This window comes from Epinephelus fuscoguttatus, linkage group LG16 (assembly GCF_011397635.1).
Source record: "Epinephelus fuscoguttatus linkage group LG16, E.fuscoguttatus.final_Chr_v1".
Taxonomy (NCBI): domain Eukaryota; kingdom Metazoa; phylum Chordata; class Actinopteri; order Perciformes; family Serranidae; genus Epinephelus; species Epinephelus fuscoguttatus.
In genome coordinates, this window is record NC_064767.1 from 15,119,814 (window position 1) to 15,145,075 (window position 25,262).

The 25,262-nt window shown below is 40.4% G+C and overlaps 1 protein-coding gene across 1 annotated transcript in view; it reads left to right on the forward strand.

Moving 5' to 3' along the window:
• ryr2b (ryanodine receptor 2b (cardiac)) overlaps positions 1-25,262 on the forward strand; it is an 84,136-nt gene that overhangs the window by 38,754 nt on the left and 20,120 nt on the right. The window contains exons 53-88 of the mRNA XM_049600677.1: positions 53-216; positions 479-557; positions 1,883-1,972; positions 2,234-2,371; positions 2,508-2,585; positions 4,008-4,083; positions 4,222-4,345; positions 4,574-4,689; positions 5,052-5,128; positions 6,828-6,949; positions 7,144-7,193; positions 7,343-7,403; positions 7,944-8,191; positions 9,564-9,645; positions 10,063-10,193; positions 11,161-11,481; positions 11,587-11,824; positions 12,930-13,017; positions 13,119-13,205; positions 13,328-13,489; positions 14,439-14,501; positions 15,572-15,679; positions 17,202-17,314; positions 17,608-17,704; positions 19,337-19,467; positions 21,089-21,140; positions 21,306-21,362; positions 21,601-21,700; positions 22,008-22,087; positions 22,752-22,828; positions 22,954-23,027; positions 23,322-23,402; positions 23,568-23,656; positions 23,757-23,885; positions 24,782-24,886; positions 25,128-25,209. Of these exons, the coding sequence (XP_049456634.1) occupies positions 53-216; positions 479-557; positions 1,883-1,972; positions 2,234-2,371; positions 2,508-2,585; positions 4,008-4,083; positions 4,222-4,345; positions 4,574-4,689; positions 5,052-5,128; positions 6,828-6,949; positions 7,144-7,193; positions 7,343-7,403; positions 7,944-8,191; positions 9,564-9,645; positions 10,063-10,193; positions 11,161-11,481; positions 11,587-11,824; positions 12,930-13,017; positions 13,119-13,205; positions 13,328-13,489; positions 14,439-14,501; positions 15,572-15,679; positions 17,202-17,314; positions 17,608-17,704; positions 19,337-19,467; positions 21,089-21,140; positions 21,306-21,362; positions 21,601-21,700; positions 22,008-22,087; positions 22,752-22,828; positions 22,954-23,027; positions 23,322-23,402; positions 23,568-23,656; positions 23,757-23,885; positions 24,782-24,886; positions 25,128-25,209 (3,970 nt within the window). The remainder of the gene's footprint in view (positions 1-52; positions 217-478; positions 558-1,882; positions 1,973-2,233; positions 2,372-2,507; positions 2,586-4,007; positions 4,084-4,221; positions 4,346-4,573; positions 4,690-5,051; positions 5,129-6,827; positions 6,950-7,143; positions 7,194-7,342; positions 7,404-7,943; positions 8,192-9,563; positions 9,646-10,062; positions 10,194-11,160; positions 11,482-11,586; positions 11,825-12,929; positions 13,018-13,118; positions 13,206-13,327; positions 13,490-14,438; positions 14,502-15,571; positions 15,680-17,201; positions 17,315-17,607; positions 17,705-19,336; positions 19,468-21,088; positions 21,141-21,305; positions 21,363-21,600; positions 21,701-22,007; positions 22,088-22,751; positions 22,829-22,953; positions 23,028-23,321; positions 23,403-23,567; positions 23,657-23,756; positions 23,886-24,781; positions 24,887-25,127; positions 25,210-25,262) is intronic.

Sequence of the window (25,262 nt, forward strand, 5' to 3'; positions counted from 1 at the left end):
CCTTCCTCCTACACTACATTTCCAAACCACCCTTTCTTCCCCATCATCACAGCCCTATGACGCCCAGTTATTTAAGCTGAGTGTCCAGTGCCTGGCTGCAGTGGCCAAGGCCCTGCCTCCTGACCAAATGGACTCAGGCTGTTTGTCAAGTGCAGAGAGAAATGCCTCGATGGACACAGATGGACACTTTGACCCGCAGCCTGTAGATACCTCCAGGTAAGATACTGACCAGGGCTGTTTATTAATCATAGATAAAGAACAGCACATACTGATTCTTGATGACCTGCTCTGCTCCAGGTAAAGTAATTTGGTAGAGAGGCTTAGCTTTGGGACAAAATGTCATAATCAAAGAGGTGTGGCTATGAAAATGCATTTTTATACTCCTGATAAATCTATCCAATAATGAAGAGCAGTATTATCTGAATGTGTTTACTGTGGGATAGAGCTACATGATGCATTATTTCTTTTCTTGCACCAGTGTGTCAGTGCCAGAGAGACTGGAGTTTGTTGTGAACAAGTATGCAGAGCATACTCATGAGAAGTGGTCACTGGACAAGGTAATGTCACAATAATTATCCTTCAAATCTTAACAGCCTATTAAAGGTTTAGTTCAGGTCTATTTTAAGATTGGTTATATGAGTTACTTATCCTTAGTCAGTCGATTACCTACAGAAGATGGTGGTCGGCACGCTCCCAGTTTGGAGAGGCAGGCAGGTGCACCACCACAGAAGCTAAGCAATGAACTGCTGTGGACAGACGTAGCAGCACACTCGGGTGCCACCAAAACAACCAGACTGAGACCTTCTTGAAGAGGTGGTCTTGGTCCGGTTACAAACAAACTCTGGTGCGGTTCATTTGTGGTGAGAACGTGTTCCGACCTGGATCTGAACCAACTGCAATCACATTACACATTAAATTTAAACATGAGCATGTTACAGTCCTGGAGGATTATTAATGTGCACCTCCTCCTGTACTGCCTTAATATGCACATTCAGCACATCCAATGCATCAAAACATTGTTTTCTAGTTGGAGCCGCGCCTCGTTTTCAAACCGTATGGTTTGCCTTCAACGTTTTTTTTTTTTACTTCCTGGATTTTTCCCGCATGGACCAATGGACCAATCAAGAGCAGCCCTCTTGCACAAGGCATGTTATCAGGTCCGCCTGTAAATGCTGCCGTGAGAACATGAACTAACTCTAGGCAATTATGCAACTTTGTAACAAATTAGTCCCTGATTTGGACCAGAGACAACTCTAGGTCTGAAAGCACCCTTAGAGGGTAGTTCGGATTCACCAAAGTCACACAACAACACAAACAAGTTAACCGATCAAGGCAGCATTAGACCAGCAACTCCTGTTTTGTGTGAGGTAAAATTACTGTTTTTGTCACAGGAGTCTGGTGGCTTTGAAGAGAGCATAGATGGATATAACAGCTTGACAGCAAGGTAAAGCTGTGAAAATACTCTAAATATAACATTGCTTGAACTGATATTAATGTTTTTAGATGGCTAAAATACGTTTTTCTACTGCTCCCCCATCTACAGCAGTACATTACTTGGTCTCTGTGGTGGTACTGCCTGCCTGCTTCTCCAAACTGACATCTACTGTAGGTAACACACTGACTACTGACTTACACTGACTGTGTAAGTACCTCATACAACCCCACTTCAAAAGATCCAAACTCCTCCTTTTAAGTTGACAAAGTAGAGGTGATGTATGATATCCTGTTCAGGCCTGAACCACTTAAGAATACATTTAAAAGATAATTTTTCCAATTGACAGTGTCAAAACATCTGTCTGTGTTGTGTGCTTGAGCTAATATATTGATGTCTGCATATTTTCAATGTGTGATTTTCACCGAATCTGGGTATTATCTCTGTCAGTTTGCCAATGGCTGGGTTCACGGGGAGCAGCTATGCGAGAACACCAAGGTTCACCCTCTCCTCAAGCCGTACAGGGCTCTGGCTGAGAAGGTAGAGTGAGAAGTCAAAAAGATAGAAAAAGACAGCAGGGAACTGAGAAATCCTAGAGGCACTTGCATACCAAATGTGGTGTACGTAATATAAAAGATTAAAGTGCTTCGGTTCACAGTCTTTGCTGTGTGGAGTGGACAACAGACTTCTTATAAAGTGTGTGAAATATCAAAATAGTTTGAGCATGTTGTGCTCTTCTGCTGTCCTTTGATGACCTGCCATGTTTAGGTTTAAATGTGGGTTCATTTATATGTCTGCCAGGAGAAGGAGGCATACCGCTGGGCCATTAAAGAAACAATAAAGAGTATGCTGGCCTTTGGATGGACCATAGAGAGAACCAAAGAAGCAGATGCATTTGGCACACATACCTGTACACGCAGAGTATCTCAGTCTGGACAGGTATGTGTGCTTTATAGACCACATTCACTCAGGATCTGGGCACCAAACCTGTCTTTTCTCTTAGAAGTCATCTAGTTCACAACTAAACTTCTGACTTTATTTAACTGAGTCATCAGCCAATTGTTCTCTGTTGTAGCTGTCCTTTGAAGGAGCATCAACTTTCAGCCCCAAACCTTTGGACATGAGCAGCATCACCTTATCATGGGATCAGTGTGTAAGTATTCTTTTACTACTATATACACCATTGAATTAGGTACAACATTCATTATACTTTAGAGGAGCAGTGTGTAAGATTTAGGGAGATTTAGTGGCATCTAGCAGTGAGGATTGCAGATTTCAACCAGCTGAAACTTCTCCTGATTAGAATTCCTTAAGCATTCATTGTCCATGAGATTTTTTTTACCCGTAGCCAAATTATCCCTAGAGGTCTCCTTCTTTTCAAAACAGATGGACTAGGTGATTAAAACTGGTTAAAAAAAAGGATACAAATCAGTGTTTTTCTGCATTGTTTGGTACAGGGTGCTATCTGCAGAGGTCTCCTCCTCTCCAAAACATACAGACCCGGTGATACACACTGGTAAAAACAAAAAGCAGTCTCACATTACAAATTACAAATCTGTGACGCTGTTTGGCATGTCGGAGCCAGGCCCTTAGCCCAACACCTGATTATGTGTGCTCACCTTTTTTTCCTCTGGAAACCTAAGATCCAGACATTAGGGACATTTTTCGGGAGCTGAATTATCTGCAGCAGTCTCTTCCTCTTCAAAACAAATGGACCAGGTGATTAAAACTGGGAGAACAGTAAATACAGCAGTTTCACATTAAATGTCCGATGCTGCTTGTCACGGAGGGGCTTCTAATTACCGTGACTGGCGCCAAAACTGGCACTATCTGGAGCCAGTGTTTGGTTTGTCCATCTGGGCTTCTGTAAAAACATTGTGATCTCTGTGGATGAGGAACTGCTCCATATGTATATATAAATGGCTCAATCTAAGGTAAGAAAAACACGACAATTCTCATTTTCAGGTGATTATACACTAAAGAGAACACACTTATTATATTCTGTTCCATTTCTGCCTATATATCCTCCTAAATCCTACACACTGGACCTTTAATCCTGGCAAACAATCTGCAGAGGTGCTAACGCTGGCCAATTACCAGTGTTGCTGTTGTGTTGGCAGATACATTTAAATAATCCTAATGCCTTGTATTTAAACAGAGTAATAAATGTGAGTTGTCAGATGTCATATAAGCGGCTTAAGGCAGTTGCAGTCTAACTGCACAGGCATAATTGTCTTCTTCAACAACTCAGTGACACAAGTGAAGTCACGTTAGAGAGATAAATCATCTGCCATTGGTAACATGTTTGGAGTGCTGTGTAATCATATTTGGGGTACAGGGCTCATTTTCCTTGATGTATTTCCTTGACAAAAGTAGTTTGCCTATTAGAGGAGAGGGCCTGGACTCTCCTGCTGGTCCATTAGTACACCGTCTGCTGCTTAAAAAGGGAGTGAGAGGAGCTGGTATGTTTGGCCATTATTTAAACTGGCTTGGTGTCTGCATCTCTGACGTACTTGTGCCAAAAAAGTATAGTACATAGATTTTACTTTATTCTCTTTCTTGTCTTTCTCTGTAGGGTATGGCAGAACAGTTGGCTGAAAACTACCACAATGCCTGGGCTAAGAGGAAGAAAGTAGAACTTGAGAGTAAAGGTACCATAGCATGGTGTCAACAGCTGTTCTACAATATTTCCTGAAGTCCTCTCCTCTCCTCTTGCCTTGTCACCTCTCCTCCGCGGGAGCACAACAGTTAACAAAATTGCAATGTACTTGACCCATTTCTGTTCTTAGGAGGGGGTGGCCATTCAATGCTCGTACCCTATGATACCCTGACTGCCAAGGAGAAGACTAAATTCAGAGAAAGAGCACAGGATGTCCTCAAGTTCCTTCAGCTCAACGGCTACACTGTGTGGAGGTGAGTGCAGAATGAGCGTATGATTGTAAAAGGGCAATGTGATACAGTATGGTGGATAGCAGAGGTGGGTAGCAAATGAGGTGCTCCATTTTCATTTCACAGTGGTATGCAGGCAGTTTAGAAAAATAAAATACATAGTCTGGATTGTACAGTAATTAAGGTTAGAGCTCACTGTCTTTTCCAGCAGTTGTGTATCATTATCCCTGTTTGATTTCACTCCCTCTGCAGGGATCGGAAGACAGTGGGGATGGACTTTCCAGCTGTAGCCAACTGCTTTGGCTACAGTCTCCTTCAGCGGCTGCTGTGTCACACCGAGGATGCCCAAGAGCACGTGTTGGAGCTGGGTAACATGATGCATATGAAAAAAAAAAAAAACACATAAAAGAATTTTTTACATTATGCATTCCAGAGGTATGAGTGCACCATGTAGCCGACAGTGTAAGGTTTTGAATATTTCACTGAATCCTCACATTTTATCAACAACGAGCAACAGTCTCTTGAGTCTTCATTCAGCAAGTCTGATTTAGGGTAGTTTTGACGTGAACCATCGCAAAATGGCTCACAGTATGCCTGGGTATGTGAACTTCTGTCTGATGTAAAAATGACCCAGAAACACTTTTATTATTAATATTTTTCTATTTTGTAGTACTGTGGTTGCTTAAGTCTTTGTCTTTGATTTAGTATTTCATTGTGTTTTTCTCCCCAGAGGTGATGCAAGCCAGAGGACAGATGTCTAAAGGAGAGAGAGCTCCACACCATCAACCAATTATTTTTTTTCCCAAGGTTTGCCTCAGATCAAATACATATCTAAATACAGTTGAAATTGTCTGTCTGATATGAGACCTGACATTGATCTAGCCTCCTTCCAATTTCCCTTTTCCAATGCCATTTTTTTCCCTCCCTCTTCCTGGCCTTTTTTCTTATTTCATTTATGTCATCTAATTAGTTTTGTTATGTGGTTGCTATGGGCAACCCCTCTAAGTAAAACCTTTCATGGCTGTGTAATTTATTTAACCATTTTGGAAATCCATGTGGGCGTGTCGATTGCCATCAGGACATTGATTAAAGCTTCCCACACAATTCTGCCTCTGAGGAGGCAGCAAATGAAAAGGGTCTATTTTTCATTGATGGGACCCACTGAGTCAGACCCAGTAGGCCAATACCGTGAACAGTCATGTCTCAGATCTCTACACCCCACACCTCCCACTCAACCACACACTCACACAACCACGCACGTCTCTGTCTGTCTTGCTGTCCATCTGGCTGTCTGTGAACTGCTAGTGCTTTATAAGAGGAGCTAATGGAGTACAAAATGTTATACTCTTTTCTCAATAGGTCCTTGAGAGGTCTATCATTACGTTTCATGTTAAACACAAGGTTCCTGCGGGTCTTTAAAAAGTCTTAAAATGCACTAAATGTATTAATTTAAAAAGTAAGGCCTCAGTGTGTATAATGATGTCTTGTCTTTCTGAATCGTTTTTTTCTGATGTTGCATTGCGAGATGTCAAAATTAATTTGTAACATATATATATATATATATATATATATATATACATTTATTTATTTTTTATTTATTTTTTTAATATATTTATATATATTTATATATATATATTTATATTCACCAAATATCTCTCACACTAACGTCACACAGATCAGGATAGTAGAACAAAGAAAACCTCATATTTTGTGTCCAGCAGAGAAACTCAGAGCAAACCACTGTCTGCTAGCTAGCTGTCACTGTTCCCCGGACAAAATAGGGAAGTGCAAATTAGACAAAAATTGGCTATTAAACCAAGATTTTGCAGCAAGGCTGAAACCGGAACAAGGCACTGCATATGAGGCTCTGTGCATTTTATGCAAAAAGTGTTTAATACTATGTACAGTGGGCATCAAGGCTGAGGATTCCCACATGCAGAGTGAGAAATATAAAACTGCCAAGAAAACCTTCCAACAAACACCAGGTACTACCTAGTCCTGTTCTACCCACTTGTCTGTCACAAGACAGATAAAGTCGTAATGATTTTTGTTGACTCGTGTTATTTCTTCCCCTTCAGTTTGGGTCATTGTTAAATCGGTCTTAAATTTAATTCAAAGTGGCAATAAAAAGTCTTGTCTTCAGCTGTAGGAACCCTGTAAACAGGCAGGTACTGCTTGTACCCTGAACCTCTTGAAGACATTCACATCAGCTGAGTGAAGAAAACAAGTTGAACGAACAAGTGATAAACAAGTCTTCCAGGGTTATCAATCTGATGTAATGGTGCAGCCGTAAAACATGTGTCTTTAAGATATTTTTTCCCAGTGAGTGTGATGTAGCTTCAATAAAACATGGGGACAAGCAGGTACAGAATGTATGTGATGTTGTCAAACAGCATGTAAACTTAAAAATAAAACTTTGAAGTCAGTCAGACAAAATTTTATGGGGAATATATATATTAATACATGCTGATTTATGAAGTGACCCGGCTATTACTCCGATCAACAGGTTGTCCTTCCTCTTTTGGAACAATATGTGAAGAGCCACCGACTGTATTTCCTGTCCACTTCCCTCTGCTCAGGTGGTAATAGAAGTCACGCATCCAAAAAGGAAAAGGAGATGATTGTAAGGTGTGTTTCAACCCCCAACAAAACACACAGTAGTCTGAGACAATTCCTGAGACATGTTTTGCATAATAATTCAACTGTTTTATTTAAGGCTTTTTTTTCTTTAACAGAAGAGCCCTCATTCTTCTGATTTCGTGTCCTGTAATTCCTTTTTTCCACTCCTCATTACTTCACTTGTCTTTTCTCCTCATATCCAGCCTCTTTTGTAAGCTTGCAGCTCTAGTAAGACACAGGATCTCACTCTTTGGTAAGGATGGTGTGGAAATATTCAGACATCAGTTTGTCCTACTTGTTCTCTTTCACAGCTGATTCCTTGGTTTGCTGTTTAAGATGTCTGAGATTCTAATGCCTTGTTTGTATATGCATGTTATGCATATTTTGTGTGTGTTTTTCCAGGGAACGAAGCCTCATCAGTTGCGAGCTGCCTCCATGTTTTGGCTCAGGCTCTTGATGCCAGGTAGCTAGATGGCACTACTGTCCTACTCTGCCTGAATCGATCTCCCTGCTCTGCCTGTGGTCACATCAGTGTCACAACACCATGTCTGAGGATGAGATGACTGGTGTAATTGAGCCACTGATACACTGATGCTATCTAATTGTGGTTGATATCACTTTTACTCCCTGAGGACAATGCCTCTGAAGCATGACGCTAGAGGTAGAATCTAGACTCAGAAGAGATTGATGTCATTTGGACTTGTCTGCAGGATAGATTAGCAACTGATTTAGTTCATTTGACTGGTTTTATTTTAGCCTGCCAAAAGAGACACTGCATAACACTTTTACCTTTTAATTTCATACACTTTTGAGTTCTAATTGTGCCTTTAATATTGCCTAATTTTGCAGAAAACAAATCAACTACTGTTTATTTAATTACAAATACATATGGAGGCCCATTTTCGGCAATTAAAAAAGTAAAATAACTTCGTATTGTTTCTCAATATTTATATTTATATATATATGTAATATTAACTGCCATTCTCTCACCCTTTGGTCTTAGGGCACTGATGAAGTCAGGCCCAGAGTGTATCCAAGCATCTCTGCATTCATTCTTCGAGGCAGCTGCAGCTGATCTGGAGATGACTGTAGAAAATCTTTCTGTGACCTTGGTCTCTTTGCCTCAGAGCAGGAGTCAGCAGGCTAGGGGGGTGGCCAAGGTTCTCAGCTACACAACCTCCATACTCCTGCCCACCCTCACTTCCCTCTTCCAGCATCTTGGCAGCCAAAACTATGGGTTGGACCTCCTAGGTAAGGGCGACATTGATGTCGACCACCGTAAAAGAGGCATGTCTCAAATTTTTGTACGACACATTATTCACCTTAGAATGCTCCCTAAAATACACTGTTACAATGGCAGTTTGTTAAAGACCTCTTCAAATGAAAAGTTGGAGAGTTTTTAACCTTGTTGACATGTCCATATGGTGTTTTCATATACTACAATACACACCATCAGCAAAATAAGCAGCCGATGCCATGGGTGAGCATTTTTGCCTTGAATTGCAGTCTACCAATGACATTCTCAGAAACACAGATTCAGACAGCCAGTCACATACTTAAGGAACTAATCCAGTCAACTTGAGGGGCTTGGTGGGGCTAACACTACAGCGAAATGAGGGGTGTCAAAGGAGAGGCCAGATGTAGCTATGTATCTGTATTTTACATGCTAGGTTTCACTTTCAGATCATCTTGACAGAGGTGGCAATCGGTAACAAGGTTTGACTGATGTTAGCAACAAATAATCATTAGCTATTTGATAAACTAGTGAAGCTGAAAGGTAATGTTATCTATTACTGTTATGTTAACAACATTGTAGAAAGTGATTTATAAAAAACATTACCAGTCTGATAAGTTGACATGTTAGCAACCCTGAACAATTGTTCTTCTTTGTCATTTTTGTTGTCGTCTTTTTCTTCTTCTTTGAAATCAGTATCTGGTTCGACACACTCCTTTATTACTACTTGCCACTGTGTAGCTAGCAAAACAGAAAACATCAGGTTTATGTGTGTTTGATGAGCAAAGCTGGAGGTGAGTAGGTAGACTTGAGCTGCAGGCGACGGCTGAGGGGTGCATGGTGATAGAGACAGGGCTTATTTGGCATGGTGGGAGTTTTTTTTTAATGGCTAAACCTTCTAAATATGTAAATTTGATGAACAGATGTGGGTTTTTGGGGGTTTAATCAATGCCAGTTTAGGAACTTTAACATACCTTCCTGTACCTTTACAACAGTACATATACAACCACCACCACCACCACAACCACCACCACCACGTGTTCAGCCGTCTCATCTGTTACCCTCTGCATGCTATGGAACTGAATGAACAGCTGGTTTCCACACCCTTGCAATCACACAGGGACACCCTCCCCTCAACTTCCTACCTTACACATCTTTGAAACCAGTGCTCATTAAGTGTCTCAGTCATGGCCACAGAGCAACAGGAACATATTGTCTCCCTCACTAATACCCTGACCTTCCAGGAATCATTCATTACCTAAATCAGCCATCCAGCTCGTCTATCTTTCCGTGATTGTTTGTTATCAGCTTCCCTACTCAGCATCCTTGGCTGTGTCTGAAAGGAACCTAACAAGGATATCAGCTTAAAGCATCACCTTGTCTTTCCAGTGGGGAGTATCCAGGTGTCCTGTTACAGGATCGTCAACAGCCTCTACTCTCTTGGCACCAGTAGCAGCATCTACATGGAGGGGTACTACCTTTTTGTGCTAATGACTATAATGTCATGTTTTCTTTCAATTAAATGTTTAAAAATGTATTTTTTCACATATAATTTTAGTTAAAAATTTGGCACTTCTTCATTAACTGTTACTGTCCTCTTTTATGTGTATACTCTACTATACTGGGAGAATCGCCGATCCTGCTTTTGATTTTGATTATTGAAATCATAAGCTCATTTTCATGGATTTTCGATTTAGAATAGAAATCATCAGACACCTAGGATTAAGGCTATTAATAAATATATTAAGGCCAAGATAAGATAAGGTAAATTTGGAACATGAGATAGAAAAAAAATTGCTGGCAAGTAAACTTACATCAGCAATCAGTTTGATACGATTTGGACACAAGTCAGCCCCATGCTTTGTCCTAACATGGCATTCCCATACAGGCAGAGGCCAGCAGCAGGTGCGTGTCTGGCAGCCCTGACTGGGACTTTTCCTGTATGCTTCCTGGAGCCATCCCTCAACCACAACAACCCTTACTCCATCTACAACATCATGAGTGCTTCTGAGAGAGAAGGTAATAAACAAACACATTGTATACAGACAGATATTTATCAGTGTTGTCTGTTTAATCTCAGGCTCCATGAAAAGCTCTCACCCCTTATCTTACAGGGATAGTTAGGATATTTTGAAGTGGGGTTGTATGAGGTACTTTACTACTCAGTAGTCAGTGTATTACCTAGAGTAGATGTCAGTCAGCACGCCCCCAGTTTGGAGAAGCAGGCTGGAGTCTGACATGGAGGCTGATAAATGCACTGCTGTGGAGGGATCAGAAACAAACCATATTTCCACCACCTAAAATTAAATCAGTATCAGTTTAAGCGACACTTTATTTAGAATATTTTCACTGCTTTATCTTGCCATCAGACAACAATATCTGACAGGAAACTAAAGCCGTTGCATTGTCTCTTCACAGCCAGACCATTGAAAAAAAACAGTGATAAATGTCGCTGAATGCAGGAGCTGCTGGTCTGCCATTGCGTTCAGTTTTTTATTTGTGTTACTGTGTGACTTTGGCATTTAAAATGGTTGGTTTGGATTAACCAAAGTCACACAATAACACAGACTAATTGATCAAGTCAGCGGGAGACCAGCAGCTCTTGGGTTTAGCGTGCCACAATGACATTTTTGTGAATGGAATCTGGTGGGTTTTAAGAGAGAATGTGTGGGGAACTGAAGGTGTTAACAGCTTTCCCATCAGAATGGGCTGTCTGATGGAAAGGTAAAGCGGTAAAAATACTCTAAATCTAGCGTACACTGAAAAGTTTTTTTGTAGACGGGACTTTATTTATGTGAATAAAGTAGTGCATTGCTTAGCCTCTGTGTTGGCATTCCACTTCTTCAAACTGGGGGCGTGCTGAGAGACATCGACTGTATGTCATACACTGACTATGGACCCCATACAAGTCCACTTCAAAAAATCCACACCATCCTTTTATACCCTGTGTTTTTTTGGCTTTATTTTCCATATCTGTTTCTGTTAGACCTGGGGCTGCCAGATCAGGTGGAGGACATGTGTCCCCATTTGCCCTCTCTGGAGCAGGCTCTGGAGGAAGCGGAGGAGTTGGCAGGCGCTGGTGCTGGTGCTCGCCAGGCCAACTACATCCATGTCACGGAGGTCACTCTGCCTATGCTGTGCAGCTACATGTCCCGTTGGTGGCAGTGGGGCCCTGAGGGCCAGCCAGACAGCCCCATCTGTACCGCTGTCATTCCTCAACATGCTAGTGACCTTCTCGGTCACATCCTCCGTATCATCCTCAACCATGTGGGAGCTAGCCAGGGCGACTGGATGAAACAGCTGGCAGGTATTGTGCTCATATACAATACTGTTACTTATGTGTGGCTTTCTTTAGTCCACATCAGTTACACCTTTCATTTTTCACACTATTAACAGTTGTCAAATCTTTCAGTTTTCTCTCAGCCAATTATATGCAAAGCCCGAACTGAGCTGTTAAAGAGCCACTTCCTGCCACTGATGGAAAAACTGAGGAAGAGGGCTGAGTGTGTGCTGCTAGAGGAGGAGCAGATGAAAGCAGAAGGGGGTGATACTTCTGAGGCAGAGCTGCACATACAGGAGAAGTTCACTTTACTGGTGCGAGACCTCTACGCCTTCTATCCCCTCCTTATCCCATTTGTGGATTCTAATCGGTAAGGCATGCTGCCAAGGAGCTTAGATGCGGGTAGGCAAGCTTATTTTCTAAGTCCAAAAGCTCCAGGAGTAATTTTAAATTGTAGAAGAGTCTATAGAAAGTGAAACTTATTCCACTTCATCTGATATTGACATCACCCAACCCATGATTATCATCTGGTCTCTGAAGTTCTTCACAAACCTTTGGAGCACCAAATTTTCCATTTATGTTTGTGAAATAGCTCTTGGTGCATTTCAGGCAATGAAAAATACAAGTAAAACCAAAGATGTAGAATAAGAGTAGAGTGGACTTTGCCATTCAAGTCAGCATAACAGGATGGTTAGAGTGGCAGCCATTTTATGTGCAGTGTTGCTATTACAACTGTTGTAGGGGGCTAACTTATAAACAAATTGACTTGCAAGTTGAGAACTCAATGAGGCGAGGCTTTGCAGTAATGACCAAACAAGCGGTGTACTCCAAAGCATGGAGAGGTGTCTTTTATGCACTATCTCCATTGCCTTGCTGCTAAAGAGGAATTGAAGCTTGCTGGTTATATGTTACAGTTTTACCTACAGAGAAAAGTAACTCATTGGAGTACTTGGACATTGCATTGCAGTAACGTTACATCATGTTTTGACACACATGCAATTAATGGCTACAAAAGAAACAGGAAAATATGCAAGTATTTTAACAAAAGTTGCAAAACAAATGTGCTATATTACTTGTAATCCCCAGTATTGCCAATTACAAAAACATCTACTCACTGCAAAGATGTCAATACCTTCGATCACTTAAAAAGCAGCAGTAGGTAAAAATTGAGTTCTCATCAAGTGAGTTTGACACACTTGACAGCCCCATTGATGTGTGCGTGTTGTTACCATAACAACCAATAACAGTAGCAAATTTCTGGTGAACTATTCAGATGACTACAGCAAACACTTCAGTGTCATTTTTGTTCATTTTATTTCTATGAGTAAAACATGGATTTTTTTGTGATAATAAAGAGAGTAGTCAGGGTGTCATTTAGTGGTTATTAAAGTTATTATTTCAGGCATATGTTAAGCTTTATAGGAATAAATTCTGCGGTGATATTCAGTGATGTGTTTTGGTTTGTCTTGTCTCAGAGCCAGCTGGCTGAAAGAGTCGAACCCTGACGCTGAGCAGCTGTTCAGCATGGTGGCAGAGGTCTTTATATTCTGGGCCAAATCTCATGTGAGGATGACACACAGTATTTTTATTTATTCCTCTCATGTCAGTGTTGTTCAAGTGAATATTGTAGCCTACAAATCATTTTTCTTCATCCTTGCTTGCAGAATTTCAAATGGGAGGAACAGAACTATGTGGTCCAAAATGAAATCAACAACCTGGCTTTCTTGGTCAACAATGACAAAATGTCCAAGGTCAGACATAATTATAAATTCACCTCATGCTCACCTGCTAGTTGTATGTTAATCACAAAAAAGTTGGCAACTTTCAGTCAAGTATCAAAGTTAATTTATCTTCACGGCTTTTAAATACTCAGTTCAACTATGAGCAGAGGAGAATGAAGAGGAAGGGGGATCGTTATTCCACGCACACCTCTCTCATTGTGGCTTCCATGAAGAGACTGCTCCCCATGGGACTCAGGCTTAGTTTTCCAAGCGACCACAGCCTTATCATGTTGGCTAAGAGCGGCTTCACTCAGGTCAGTTGGACATGTACCAGCATTAATATCGTCCTCATGTGACAGACCCTTTGAAGGTGTAGATCACATTGTAATGAGTGTAGTTAATTGTTAATCTGCGGTGTGGTATGACCATGATGAAGATGAGTGTCTTAAAGGTCCAGTGTGTCGGATTTAGCGGGATATATTAACAGAAATAGTAGTCATAATGACGTTTTCAGCAGTTTAAAATGACTTGAATTCAAGAATTTATGTGTTTTTGTTACCTCAGAATGAGACGTTTATATCTACGTATGGAGTATGTCCTCTTTGACAGAGTCAGCCATGTTTTTCCAAAATAGACCAGAATGGACAAACCAAATACTGGCTCTAGGTAGGGCCATTCGTGGTAATGCGCCAGCCAATGTAGTTCTCCTACATGCTTGGCACATGGGAGGTGTTTCAGTTGGTCGCAGTGTTGCAAACTCATGTCTACATGCCACTAAATCAGGGCTGTCAAACATATGGCCTGGGGGCCAGAACTGGCCCGCCAAGGAGTCCAATCCGGCCCACAGGATGACCTTGCATACCCAATAGTGATGCACTTGTGATGGCTAAGAGGTGCCAGGTTTCAGTAGCAAGTTAAACATTGAGTAGCTTTCTAAATCTAAAATGCACATGTAATGATAGTGACTTGTTGCCTGACTGAAGGTGGAGGAATTGAGGATTACTGTTGAAAGTGCATTTATTCCTCTCAAGACATCACAGGCTGTTATGTAAATAGATTAGTATTTTTAATATGTACTTATTTTGACAAAAAAAGGGAAACATTTGGAGGTGTTTGTTATTTATAGGATATTATGCAATGGTTTTACGAGTCCAGCCCCCATGAGTTTGACACCCCTGCACTAAATTCCACACACTATACCTTTAAAATATGTCTGTGGTGTATATATATTTAATGTTGCCATTGCTTGCTTGCTTTTCACAGAAGAAAACTGAAGATGAGATTCGAGAGCATGTTTTCACTTGCCTTATACATCCTCAGAGTCAGGTAGAGGCTGTCACTGCATTTTTATTTTTGTGTTCTGAACATGTATATAGTATTTCAGTGTTTTCATTCATAAATACCAGTTGCATTATGGGGATTTTTTTCTCTTTGGGCCCATTAACCTAAGACAACATTCTCATATTAGAAAACTGAAGACACTCCTATATGATAGGTAGTTGTCTCATGTGGTTAGTGGAATCCCTGTAGCAGCCTGTCATTGGTTGGAGCAGAAATGAAGTGCAGATAACAAGAAAGGGCATTCATCTGGACTATTCTTAGAGTACAAATGAAGTGTATACCTTCCACATTCTGCAGATGTTCTGCATATTCATTGCCATGCCTGAGTACATGTGACTTTTAATTTGAGGAAGGCAGCAAGTGTGTAGTAAATTAAACTGGAGAATGCTCTCATAGCCTGCAAAATCATAAGCTGTTTTTTTTGTTGTTGTTGTTGTTGTTGTTTTTTTTTTTTGTTTTTGTTTTTTAATAATCTCATTCAGTTACCTATTGTTCACCAGAGACATCAATGTGACATACTCACAATACTGTTTAGAATATGCATGCAATATCTGCTTATTTATGAGTCAGTGATAAATGTTTATTCATAAGTCGGCGATGGAAAAAAGCATAAATTCTACTTTGTCATTAGCATAAACAAACTTTTAAGTAAACATTTGATGGTATTTTTTTTCATGGCCCATGATCCATCCTTTGTTGGTTGTATGAACATTAGTTATTATTTGCAGTGAAATAGGCAGCTTTGTTGTTGATCATGTGAGAATTCAAGCAAGGAAATTAAAGGCGATAGGGAACGCAAGCTTCAGGACAGCAACTTGATTCCTTAATAATGTTTATTAGCCAACCCATTTCAAACCAAGCTCCTTCATTCACTCTTTCAGCCCTGTTAAAGGTTCTTGCTCTGAATTATTTTTTCTCATTGCCGTAGCCTTTTTTCCCTGAATTCAAGACCTCTCCAACAGTCTTTCTAAAAATATCTATAATTGCATGATTGAAATACAGAAGAAAGACAGGAGATGAAAGAAATAAATGTGCCATTCTTTTTTCGCTGGCAGGAGACCCTTTATGCAGAACACCCGAGCCAGCAGGTTGCCATCACTGATGCCCAAAGTACTGCAGACAGGATTCTTGACATAGCTCGAGTCCTTTATTACCTGGACCAGGTGAGCTTTTAAAACCTTATAAAAACATAATGAGTGATAAATTGTGATTTTTTTTTAATTTTTTTTTAATCAAAGCTGCTGAAAATGTGGCTAGTTGTACTTCACCAGCCAGCTGTTGTCTTTTTTGCTGTTTCACTGATGGACCTCTCCTTTGTAGGCCTTTTTAAGACATGTTGAAATGTCACAGTAGAAAAAGCACAAGTACAAATAATAGAATTAATGATGTCCATTTCAATTCCATTTAGCTGCTTCAGTTTCAGGGTCCTTGTATTGTGCATGCTGGCTCAATGTCACACTGTCATGGCTTGAGGCACATTTACACTCCCTTCACATACAAAAATAGATACATGTGTTTCAAACATTGTTAACATCACTGCCCTCATACTTCCATGCATCCTTTATGATGACCTTGATACAGCCAACATGTGGCGCATGAGGGCAGAGTCAAGTTTCACACAGCAACAGATGAAGCGATGGTGGAGGACATGGTAATTTGTGCCTTTAAACAAAGGCAGCATTGTAGGTGGTGGTGATCTGTGAGGCCTTTAATCAGAGATAGCTTTCCACCATTATTAAAACTTCTTTAATGTCTCCTATGGTTGTATTTCTCTTGAACTACGCTTCACTGCCCCCACGATGCCCGGTGGTATTGCTCAGTTTTGTCCGCATCTGTGACCTTTCAGAAAACGTGCACAAATACAGAATGAAGTGAATGCAGAGTTTGGACAGATGGCTCCGTCAGTCTCCGTATCTAACGTTGAGCATAATGAGCCCTTGCTGGGACAGAACGGAGCCATCGTTAATATTATCAGTAACACCTGTTCTCCTCCTACAGTGACTGCTCAAAATGGCTGCTGTGAAAAAGGTCTGGGACAGAGAGAAAGATTTCTTAGGGAAACTGAAAGAGCTTTCCTCTGATTTGAAATGTCAGAAGCTGGCATCGTTTTATAGTTTATTTTGTAGTTGCTTTCCTTATTTTTAGAGCTATTTTGAGTGATTTTGAGTACAGTTTAAGGTACTTATGTGACCTTTTTTACTAACTGTATGAGGTCTAGATGTCCTTAGAGCCATCTATATACCTTGTCCTCACAGGGCCACTGATAAAGTCTCAGCCATTTTGTGGTGTATATATAGGCTATACATTTATTCATTCTATAAAAATCCCCGATGAAGATGCTGAGTCGTAGTTCTTCTATTGTCCTCTGCAAGTAAAGTGACTCATGACCCCTCTTTGTCATCATTAGTCTCTGGGTAGAGAAATGTGTTTGTTTACTGAACGTTGCTGACTTATTTTGTTTCTGCCAACATGATTAGTTGGTCATTTTTTAGAGTTGTTGTTCATTGACAAGTAAGGATTTGCCTCCTTTTCAGCTGTTGCCTGTAGTGCATATGTACAATAAATGTAAAACAAAAGCATGAAGATGGATCTCTGCAGCTCTCCTTGGGGTCATTTGAGGTCATGTGCACTACCTTGTTACATTATCTGTTTCACATCTTTATTTATCTTTGTTTTTGGGTTCAGGTGGAACGCCCACAGAGAAGTAAAAAACCTGCGTGGCACAAGGTGTTGTCCAAACAGAGGAAACGAGCAGTGGTGGCCTGCCTGAGGATGGCTCCCCTTTACAACTTACCCAGGTATAAACATGTGATTACATTAGCATTCGCATATTAAACCCGGAGGCTTTGTTCGGTTTGTATGCACTATAGGAATAGTTATTTTGTTTCTCACAAATTATAGTCATTACTCTCGAGTGGCCGTAACCTAGAATAAGTATAAGAGGCCTTGATTAATAAAGAGTCTAATCAGAGCTCTTTTATGGTTTAATAGCGTCCCTCAATGCAGCCTGTTTTTCAACCTCTTATTTGCATTTGTCTATGCAAATCAAGAATCTCATGTTGTCTCTCCGCCCTATCCTCTTCTTCCCCAGGCACAGAGCTGTCAACCTGTTCATCCAAGGCTACAATAAACTGTGGGTATCAGCTGAGGACAACAGCTTTGAGGAGAAGCTCGTGGAGGATTTGGCTGTGAGTAGAAAAGCAAGCCTTAGTGACATCAGTAGTTTGAAATAATTCTGTAAAATACAAAAGTGAAAACAGGCCAAAGTTTTATGACCAGGTGAGAAACACAAATTGGCATTTTTCCATTTTCAACCAAGATTTTCTAATCATGAACATGACTGTACCTCAAACATAGCCCATGTGTTTGTTTGTTTTTTGGCAGTTTGCACCCAGGCAACTTTCTTAAAATGTCAACCTGTCTCAAGCTGATTCTGTAGTTCAGCTGATGACCTGCAAGGGCATTTTCAAACCCTTGGTTGAGCTTTTCAGGCAGCACATCTTGTAGGCCGCATACACATCTCGCTTGCTTTGCTGCACCAAATTCACACTATACACTAATACTGCAATATGCTGTTTTACATAGAAGAAATTGACATGCTTCACCATTTTGTACTGGGAAGTGATTCTCTCAGTCAGTCGTCAGTCAAACCATATCTGTATTTTCCAAAAATATAATCCTTTTGGTCTTTTCATAATATCAGAGCCATCTCAGCACCATGCTCAATTTAGTCAACATAACTCCCAAGCAAACTGAATGTGCATTTGATCAGCGTCATTATCTCTGGCAAACATAAGTTTGGAGGTGATTGTGTGTGCACGTGTCTGTGTCGCATACTACTGGACCCATCAGCCTGATATATTTTGTGCACATTTATGACTGTATAATGAAGGATCTCTTATGATTGTTGTGATTCACAGTTTTTTTTAAAAACCTGTTTTTTTTTTTACTGTTTTATACCATTGCAGACTGCTGATTCCTCACTCCTCTTAACTGGACTGTGGGGGGCTACAAGCAATTCACACAATCACATAGCAAAAGGCATACCTGTCAATTGGACAGGCTAAAAAAAAACAAGCCTTACTTAGTCTGTTGGAGGCCACATTTTGGCCTTTGTTTTGGCTCAGAAACCGACATTCTTAGAAAAGTTTGTTCTCTCTCTCTCTTTTTTTTTTTTTTTTTTTAAAAAAAAAAAGATGAGCATCTGCAGAATACACTTTGATAACATGGCCTTCCCTGAACTCCATGTCCCCCACCCACATGCCCCCAGACACGCCTGGCAGAGATCTGCAATCTACTGGTTGTATTTTTCTAGTTTTGTTGTGTTTTTCATTGTAAACACACAACATTATCAAACCCTGGCAGTACACACAGTACTGTTGCAAAGAACTTGGACAGGGTTGACAGAATGATGGAGCTGTTACAACTTGGAGTAAGTGCTGCCTGTTGGGCACACTCCTTGACACAGTCCCTTAAGTCCGTTAAATCTTTAACTGTGGTGAAGTTGAAAGGTGTGATGTAATATTTTGCATGCATTATTGTCTTATTGTGCTATTAACAGTATGAACATTTAATTTACTGAAAAAAACATCAAGGCCTTTTGAGCATGTGCATTTTCAGCAGAAGTTCCAGATAGAGGTAGTTTTGTCTTCTTTGTCCACATAAACATGATCATGTTACGTATGTTTGTGTATACTGTATAGCGTGTGTTTGCAGCAGAACTAACCCGCAGGGTGTAAATGTAAGTCAGCCACCAGCGGTTGTGGAGGGACATTATTTAACAGCACACACTAGTGGCTTTACTCTCTCTGTGACTGCAGAGGGGAGGAGTGATGGAGCTGTGTGGATGTGAAAGAGAGGGAGAAAAGGATATGGAGGAAGGTGCCAAACCAATCGATCCTCTCCTACAACTCATTACACTCTTCAGTCGAAGCGCTCTGACGGAAAGGAGGTGTGTGTGTGTGTTCATTCTGAAAGATCACATGGAGTAAAGATCTTGCCCTACATTTTTTGCTGGTGTAACCCATTGCAAAGAATATGATATTAGATTGTTCAGAAAGGTGATTTTTTTTCTGTCCAACATGTGTGGCCATTGTTCCCTGAAAGCCTGAAATGTTCACTGTTTCAAATGTTTTTATGGTCAGCCTGCAGAAATGTTTGTTCTGTTGTGTTCTCTTCAGTCATGCATGATTTGGTCCACCAATCTCACTGTGGTATGGCTGTTATATTATCTTGATGTTCCTGCAGAGTCTCACATGCTGTCTGAGAGTGTAATATTAAATTAACAGTTTCTCTCCACGTCACTGTAAAGACATTAGGGGTGGGAGGGCACTCTGCAGAGATGTGATCAAATCAGCCCAGTTCCAGGTCTACTGGTGTGGTCAATAAAAATGTGCAAAACCACTGGGTAGACTTGTGAATAAAATGGTTGCACTCTAGATCCACACACTGCTAAGGGGCATTTCAATGTGGTGCTGCATTCAACTGTGTAATCAAGGGGATTACATTTAAGTCTTAGACTATAAAAGAAGTGGATGTAGCCTCCGGGTCTAAAAAGTGAAGTCACTGCCAAAGTGTCTTAAAACTGCATTCTTCAGCCTTCGTTCAAGCCCTTAAAATCTTTGAAAGTTTGTGAATTTGAGGGAAAAAATCAAGCCATTGAAAGTTTTTGAAAACAGACATAATTAGACAGCGGCCATTAAAAGTAATAACCTGCTACTCAGTTGATGATGAAACAGCCATTGGGAACAATTTGGGGTTCAGTATCTTGCTCAAGGATACTTTTGACATGCAGACTGGAGGAGCCGGCTATTGAACCACTGATCTTCCGATAAGTGGGATGACTCGCTCTACCATATGAGCCACAGCCGCCGCAGTCACGTGCAAGCATGAGTGGTTGGAGTAAATGCTGTGTTGGGTCCTTGAACTTTAAGGAATTAGGCCGTAGAAGTCCTTGAAAGTTCTTGAATTTGATGTTTAATGAGGTGTGGAAACCTTGATTATTTCTAATGGCCAGCAGGGGGCAACTCCACTAGTTGGAAAAAGAAGTCGGATTTTATAGAAGTCTATGAGAAAATGACCCCACTTCTCACTCGATTTTAACCTCAGTAAACATTTTTCCTATGATTTAATGGTCTCAATCACTAGTTTCAAATCTTCTTCAAGACAGCATGATGTGCTTTTTGTAAATTATGGTCATTAAAGCAGGGTATGCTTTAGGGCGTGGCCACCTTGTGACTGACAAGTCGATACCACGGCAGTGTTCTCAGTCAGATCCACCCCTTGCTCCTGCCCAGCTTCACCCTCTCTTCCAAATATGGTCACTTCTGGCTCCAAAAAACAAGATGTTGATGTCCAAAATGCCAAACTCAAGGCTTCAGAATGTTCACATACTAATGCGTGATATCACAGTGACTACATCCACTTTTTTCCATGCAGTCTATAGTTATATATATATAGAGCAGCTACAGATTGCCTTGGACAGTGTCTCTAACCAGCCATTTTTAGAATGCTGCATCTGTCAATGCCTTGATATACTTTAATATTATCTTATTTGTTCTCCCTGTTCACAGTAAGCTTGGAAATGACAGTCTCTATAAGTCCTACGCTACTATAATGGCCAAGGTAAAAGAACATGGTAACTGATGCCATTTGATGTTTGTCTTTGTGCATGTCACATGCAATATATGACAAGTAGCTCAAGTGTTTGTTCATTTTTACCTCTTTTATATTGATTTATTTGCTATTCCTGTTTTTCTACCACCCTGCATTGTACATGTGCTCTCCCAGAGCTGCCACAGAAAGGAGGATGATGATGATGAAGAACAAGAAGTGGAAAGCTTTGAAGTGAGAGAATGGGCACTTACTTTTAAAACAAATGTCAAGTGTTTCCTATCAGCAGTGTTTGATTGTAATTGGCTTCATTTTTTTCATTTTCTTATTTCTGTTGCATTGATAATATATTTTTAAATGAATTATATTCCACTGTGAGCATTTCATAATATGCATTTGTATTTTAAAAAGTGTTAGTGTAAAAATAAATGTAGTGGAGATACTGTTGTGAATTGACTGTTGTGTGGCTCAGGAAAAAGAGATGGAGAAACAGAAGTTGCTGTACCAACAGGCCAGGCTGCATCGTCGTGGAGCTTCTGAGATGGTCCTGCAAACCATCAGTGCCAGCAAAGGCAGGAAATGTTAAATACTGAGCAATTACTTTTTATAATAATTCTCAGAAATGACTTATATTATGGTATATCTGTTCCTTAGTCGAGGGGCATTCTCTTATAGTAAGGTGTAAGCAAAATACTTTACATTTGCTGAATACTAAATCAAAGACAAGCTGCCTCCTGGATTCAGCAGTTAAAAATACAGTAAAGCATTTCTATGTGCTTTGTTCCTTTCCTAAAATGTAAATCATGATCTGTAGCAGGCTGTTATTCATGAGTCGGTACTGTACATCCTCTGACGGTGGTATATTTCACATCCCATCAGGCGCCATGGGCTCCATGATTGCCCCTACATTGAAGCTGGGTATTGCAGTTCTCAATGGAGGGAATGCCACTGTTCAACAGGTACAATATTGCATCAGTGTTTGCCTCTCAAGTCGTTCACCTTGTTTTCTGAGATCCCTGAAATAGGTTTGCATGTTCACAAGTCTCTCGCATCCTCTTGGGCTGACATGGTAATATCATAAAACATAGATATCTTCATTTGTGGTGTCAAAATTGTGAGAAAGTGAGCAGGTTAGAAAACTGTTACTATACGCTGTCTTCCAGAAATTTCTCATCTCAGTTTGTATAGAAGTTGATCAGAAAAAAATGGCTCTGTCTTTGCTTGAAGGCTCACTGAGCCAATTGTGTAAGTGTGTTTGATTCCATAGTAACATGTCTGCGACCAGCGCAAGTTTTCCCACATTTTGATGTATAGATTGTATATGTTGAAAATTGGGGCAGTGAGAGCAATTTGTTCAGAAATTTTAAAAAATATTTTACAGCTCCTCTATGCACTCTTGCTGCCCCACAGACACCCATTATAAAATCTTTCTGTATCTCTTGTGTCCCTACTCAGAACATATTACTCTCAAATTCTGTCTTCTTATAAACATGATGCCTTGATGCAGAGACATTGTAGCAAAGCTTGCAGTAATAAAAATACATTTCTAAATTAACCTTATGTGCTTTAGATGAGATCCTCATCCATCTCTCAGCTCTTTTCTGTGATGCTTTTGTCTGATAGAAAATGCTGGATTATCTGAGAGAGAAGCAAGATGTTGGTTTCTTTCAGAGCATGGCTGGACTCATGCGGTCATGTAGGTAAGTGAGTGTAGGAACCATCTCTGTCAAGTCCTGTCAAATGTGACAGAGGCCTTCATTCTTAATAGGAGTGCAAAAGCTTTTTCATCCTTTTGTGCGTGTGTGTGTGGTTTTCTTCTATCCAGTGTTCTGGATCTGAATGCATTTGAGAGGCAGAACAAAGCAGAAGGATTAGGCATGGCCATGGACGAGAGCTCAGGTACTGTATTCAAGTGGAAATAAAAAAAGAATCAGTTTCTGTGGAGCCATGTCTTAGTAGAAGAGCCAGCTGTGAGATTCTCTGGCCTTGAACATACTCTAAATTCTCACTTCAAAATCCTATTTCTTTCTTTGCCTTGCTCAGTCTCAAATATTTTCTACAGCTGTCTCCCTCCATGGTGTCTCTTTTTAAATTCTCTGTACGTTTTCTCATTCACTGTGCCGCACCTTTCCTACAGTATAACTCCATGCCTTGCCCCTTACACTTTTGATTTCTTACCCTATCTTTTCCCAGGAGAGAAGGTGATGCCTGACAAAGACATAACCTGTGACCTATTCCGTTTTCTGCAGCTGCTCTGTGAAGGACACAACTCAGGTTATTTGTCCTATTGCCTGTATCCACTCGCACACGGTCACAAAGTTCACATAGATTATATTGTTCGGTAATAAAAAACTTGCTCCAGTTGACATCCATTGTCTAATTACATTGTCTACACATGGTTAAATTCATTTTGCTGTTCCAACTTCCTTTATGTGTTAGATTTCCAGAATTACTTGAGAACACAAACAGGCAACAACACCACCGTCAACATCATAATAACCACTGTGGACTATTTACTGAGAGTGCAGGTGAAGTTTTAATCTTTGATCTATCACAATAATATTTTGACTTCAAACGTGGTTTATTTAAGCTTACGAGCCACAAATATCTCTTTGTGCTACACTGCAGGAGTCAATCAGTGACTTCTACTGGTACTACTCAGGGAAGGATGTGATTGATGCACATGGACAACAGAACTTCTCCAAGGCCATAGAAGTGGCCAAACAGGTCTTCAACACTCTCACTGAGTACATACAGGTCAGTCAGTTTCCATCACGGGTTAAAATGTCTTCTTACTGTATTTCATGTATAATTCTGTGAGCTCTGTGGTGGAAATTACCTGCGAACACTCAGCACTCAGAAGTGTTGTAGTACTCAGAAAGATCAGTCTTGGCCTTAAGACTGGTTTTTCAAGGTCTCTGTCTTGTCTCAGACTTGACTGCAATTTTGTTTGGACTCGGGATTTTATTTCAAGACTGCAAGATGACAACTGTGAGGGATATCACTAACCAGTTTTGGTTTTGACCCTGTCTCAAACACTCAAAGTCTTGGTCTGGACGTGGTCTTGAAGCACTCTGGTCTCGGTCACAACTTCGTCTCAGGTCTTCACTACAACACTGGTAATCAGGAAATAAACTTACAACGCATTTGAGGGGATTGAAGGAAGCAATATATTGTATACACTACAATGTGGAGAGACTATACCTGAATACAGAGCCAAAGTTGTCTGTCCCTCTCCCACCAGAATCATTCATAGTTAAGTCTTACTGGACTGGTTCTCTACAGCTTACATAAGGCGCTAACCTTTTTCCCAAAACAGCATACAACAAGCTTTAACCAAAAAAGGGCCATGCCACACATCTTCTATGTGACATAGTGTCAACAAATACATTATGTAACGTGGCCCATGTTAGCCCACATATGACATTTTCCATAAGGCCCTGACACTGGCACTGATTTATGACTCCAAAAAAACGGCCAAGGTTAAGCTCTCATTGTTAGAACTCAACACACAGAAATGAAGAACGTTGCAATGAATGATAAAAGTTAATGTTTAATTTACTTTCTTATCTCCAACTGATCATATCATATTGTCTTACAGTTGAGATATTTCTTAAAATTATGCCGCTCACATTGTTGTTCTGTTCATCCAGGGCCCGTGTGCTGGGAACCAACAGAGTCTAGCTCACAGTCGTCTGTGGGACGCTGTGGTGGGATTTCTCCATGTCTTTGCCCACATGCAGATGAAGCTGTCTCAGGTATAGCACATTAATCCACTGACATTTGATCATCTTACCTCCCTTCAAAATTCTGCTGAATCATAAGATTAATACTTCTCTAGTTGATAGTGCACTTTAGGGTCTTTATGTTCATACAAAACACTTACTGTTAATCTGTTGTTGCGCACAATGTGAACTGCCTCTGGTAATGTGTCTTGTAAATTTGTAAAATGTAAGATATGAAATGACTTTGCTGTTATGTATTATATTTTATATTCAGGATTCAAGGCAAATTGAGCTGCTGAAAGAGCTCATGGATTTACAAAAGGACATGGTTGTTTTCTTGCTTTCCATGTTAGAAGGCAAGATTTCCACTTCATTGTTCAATTCATGATCATAAATAGGCGACAAGTCA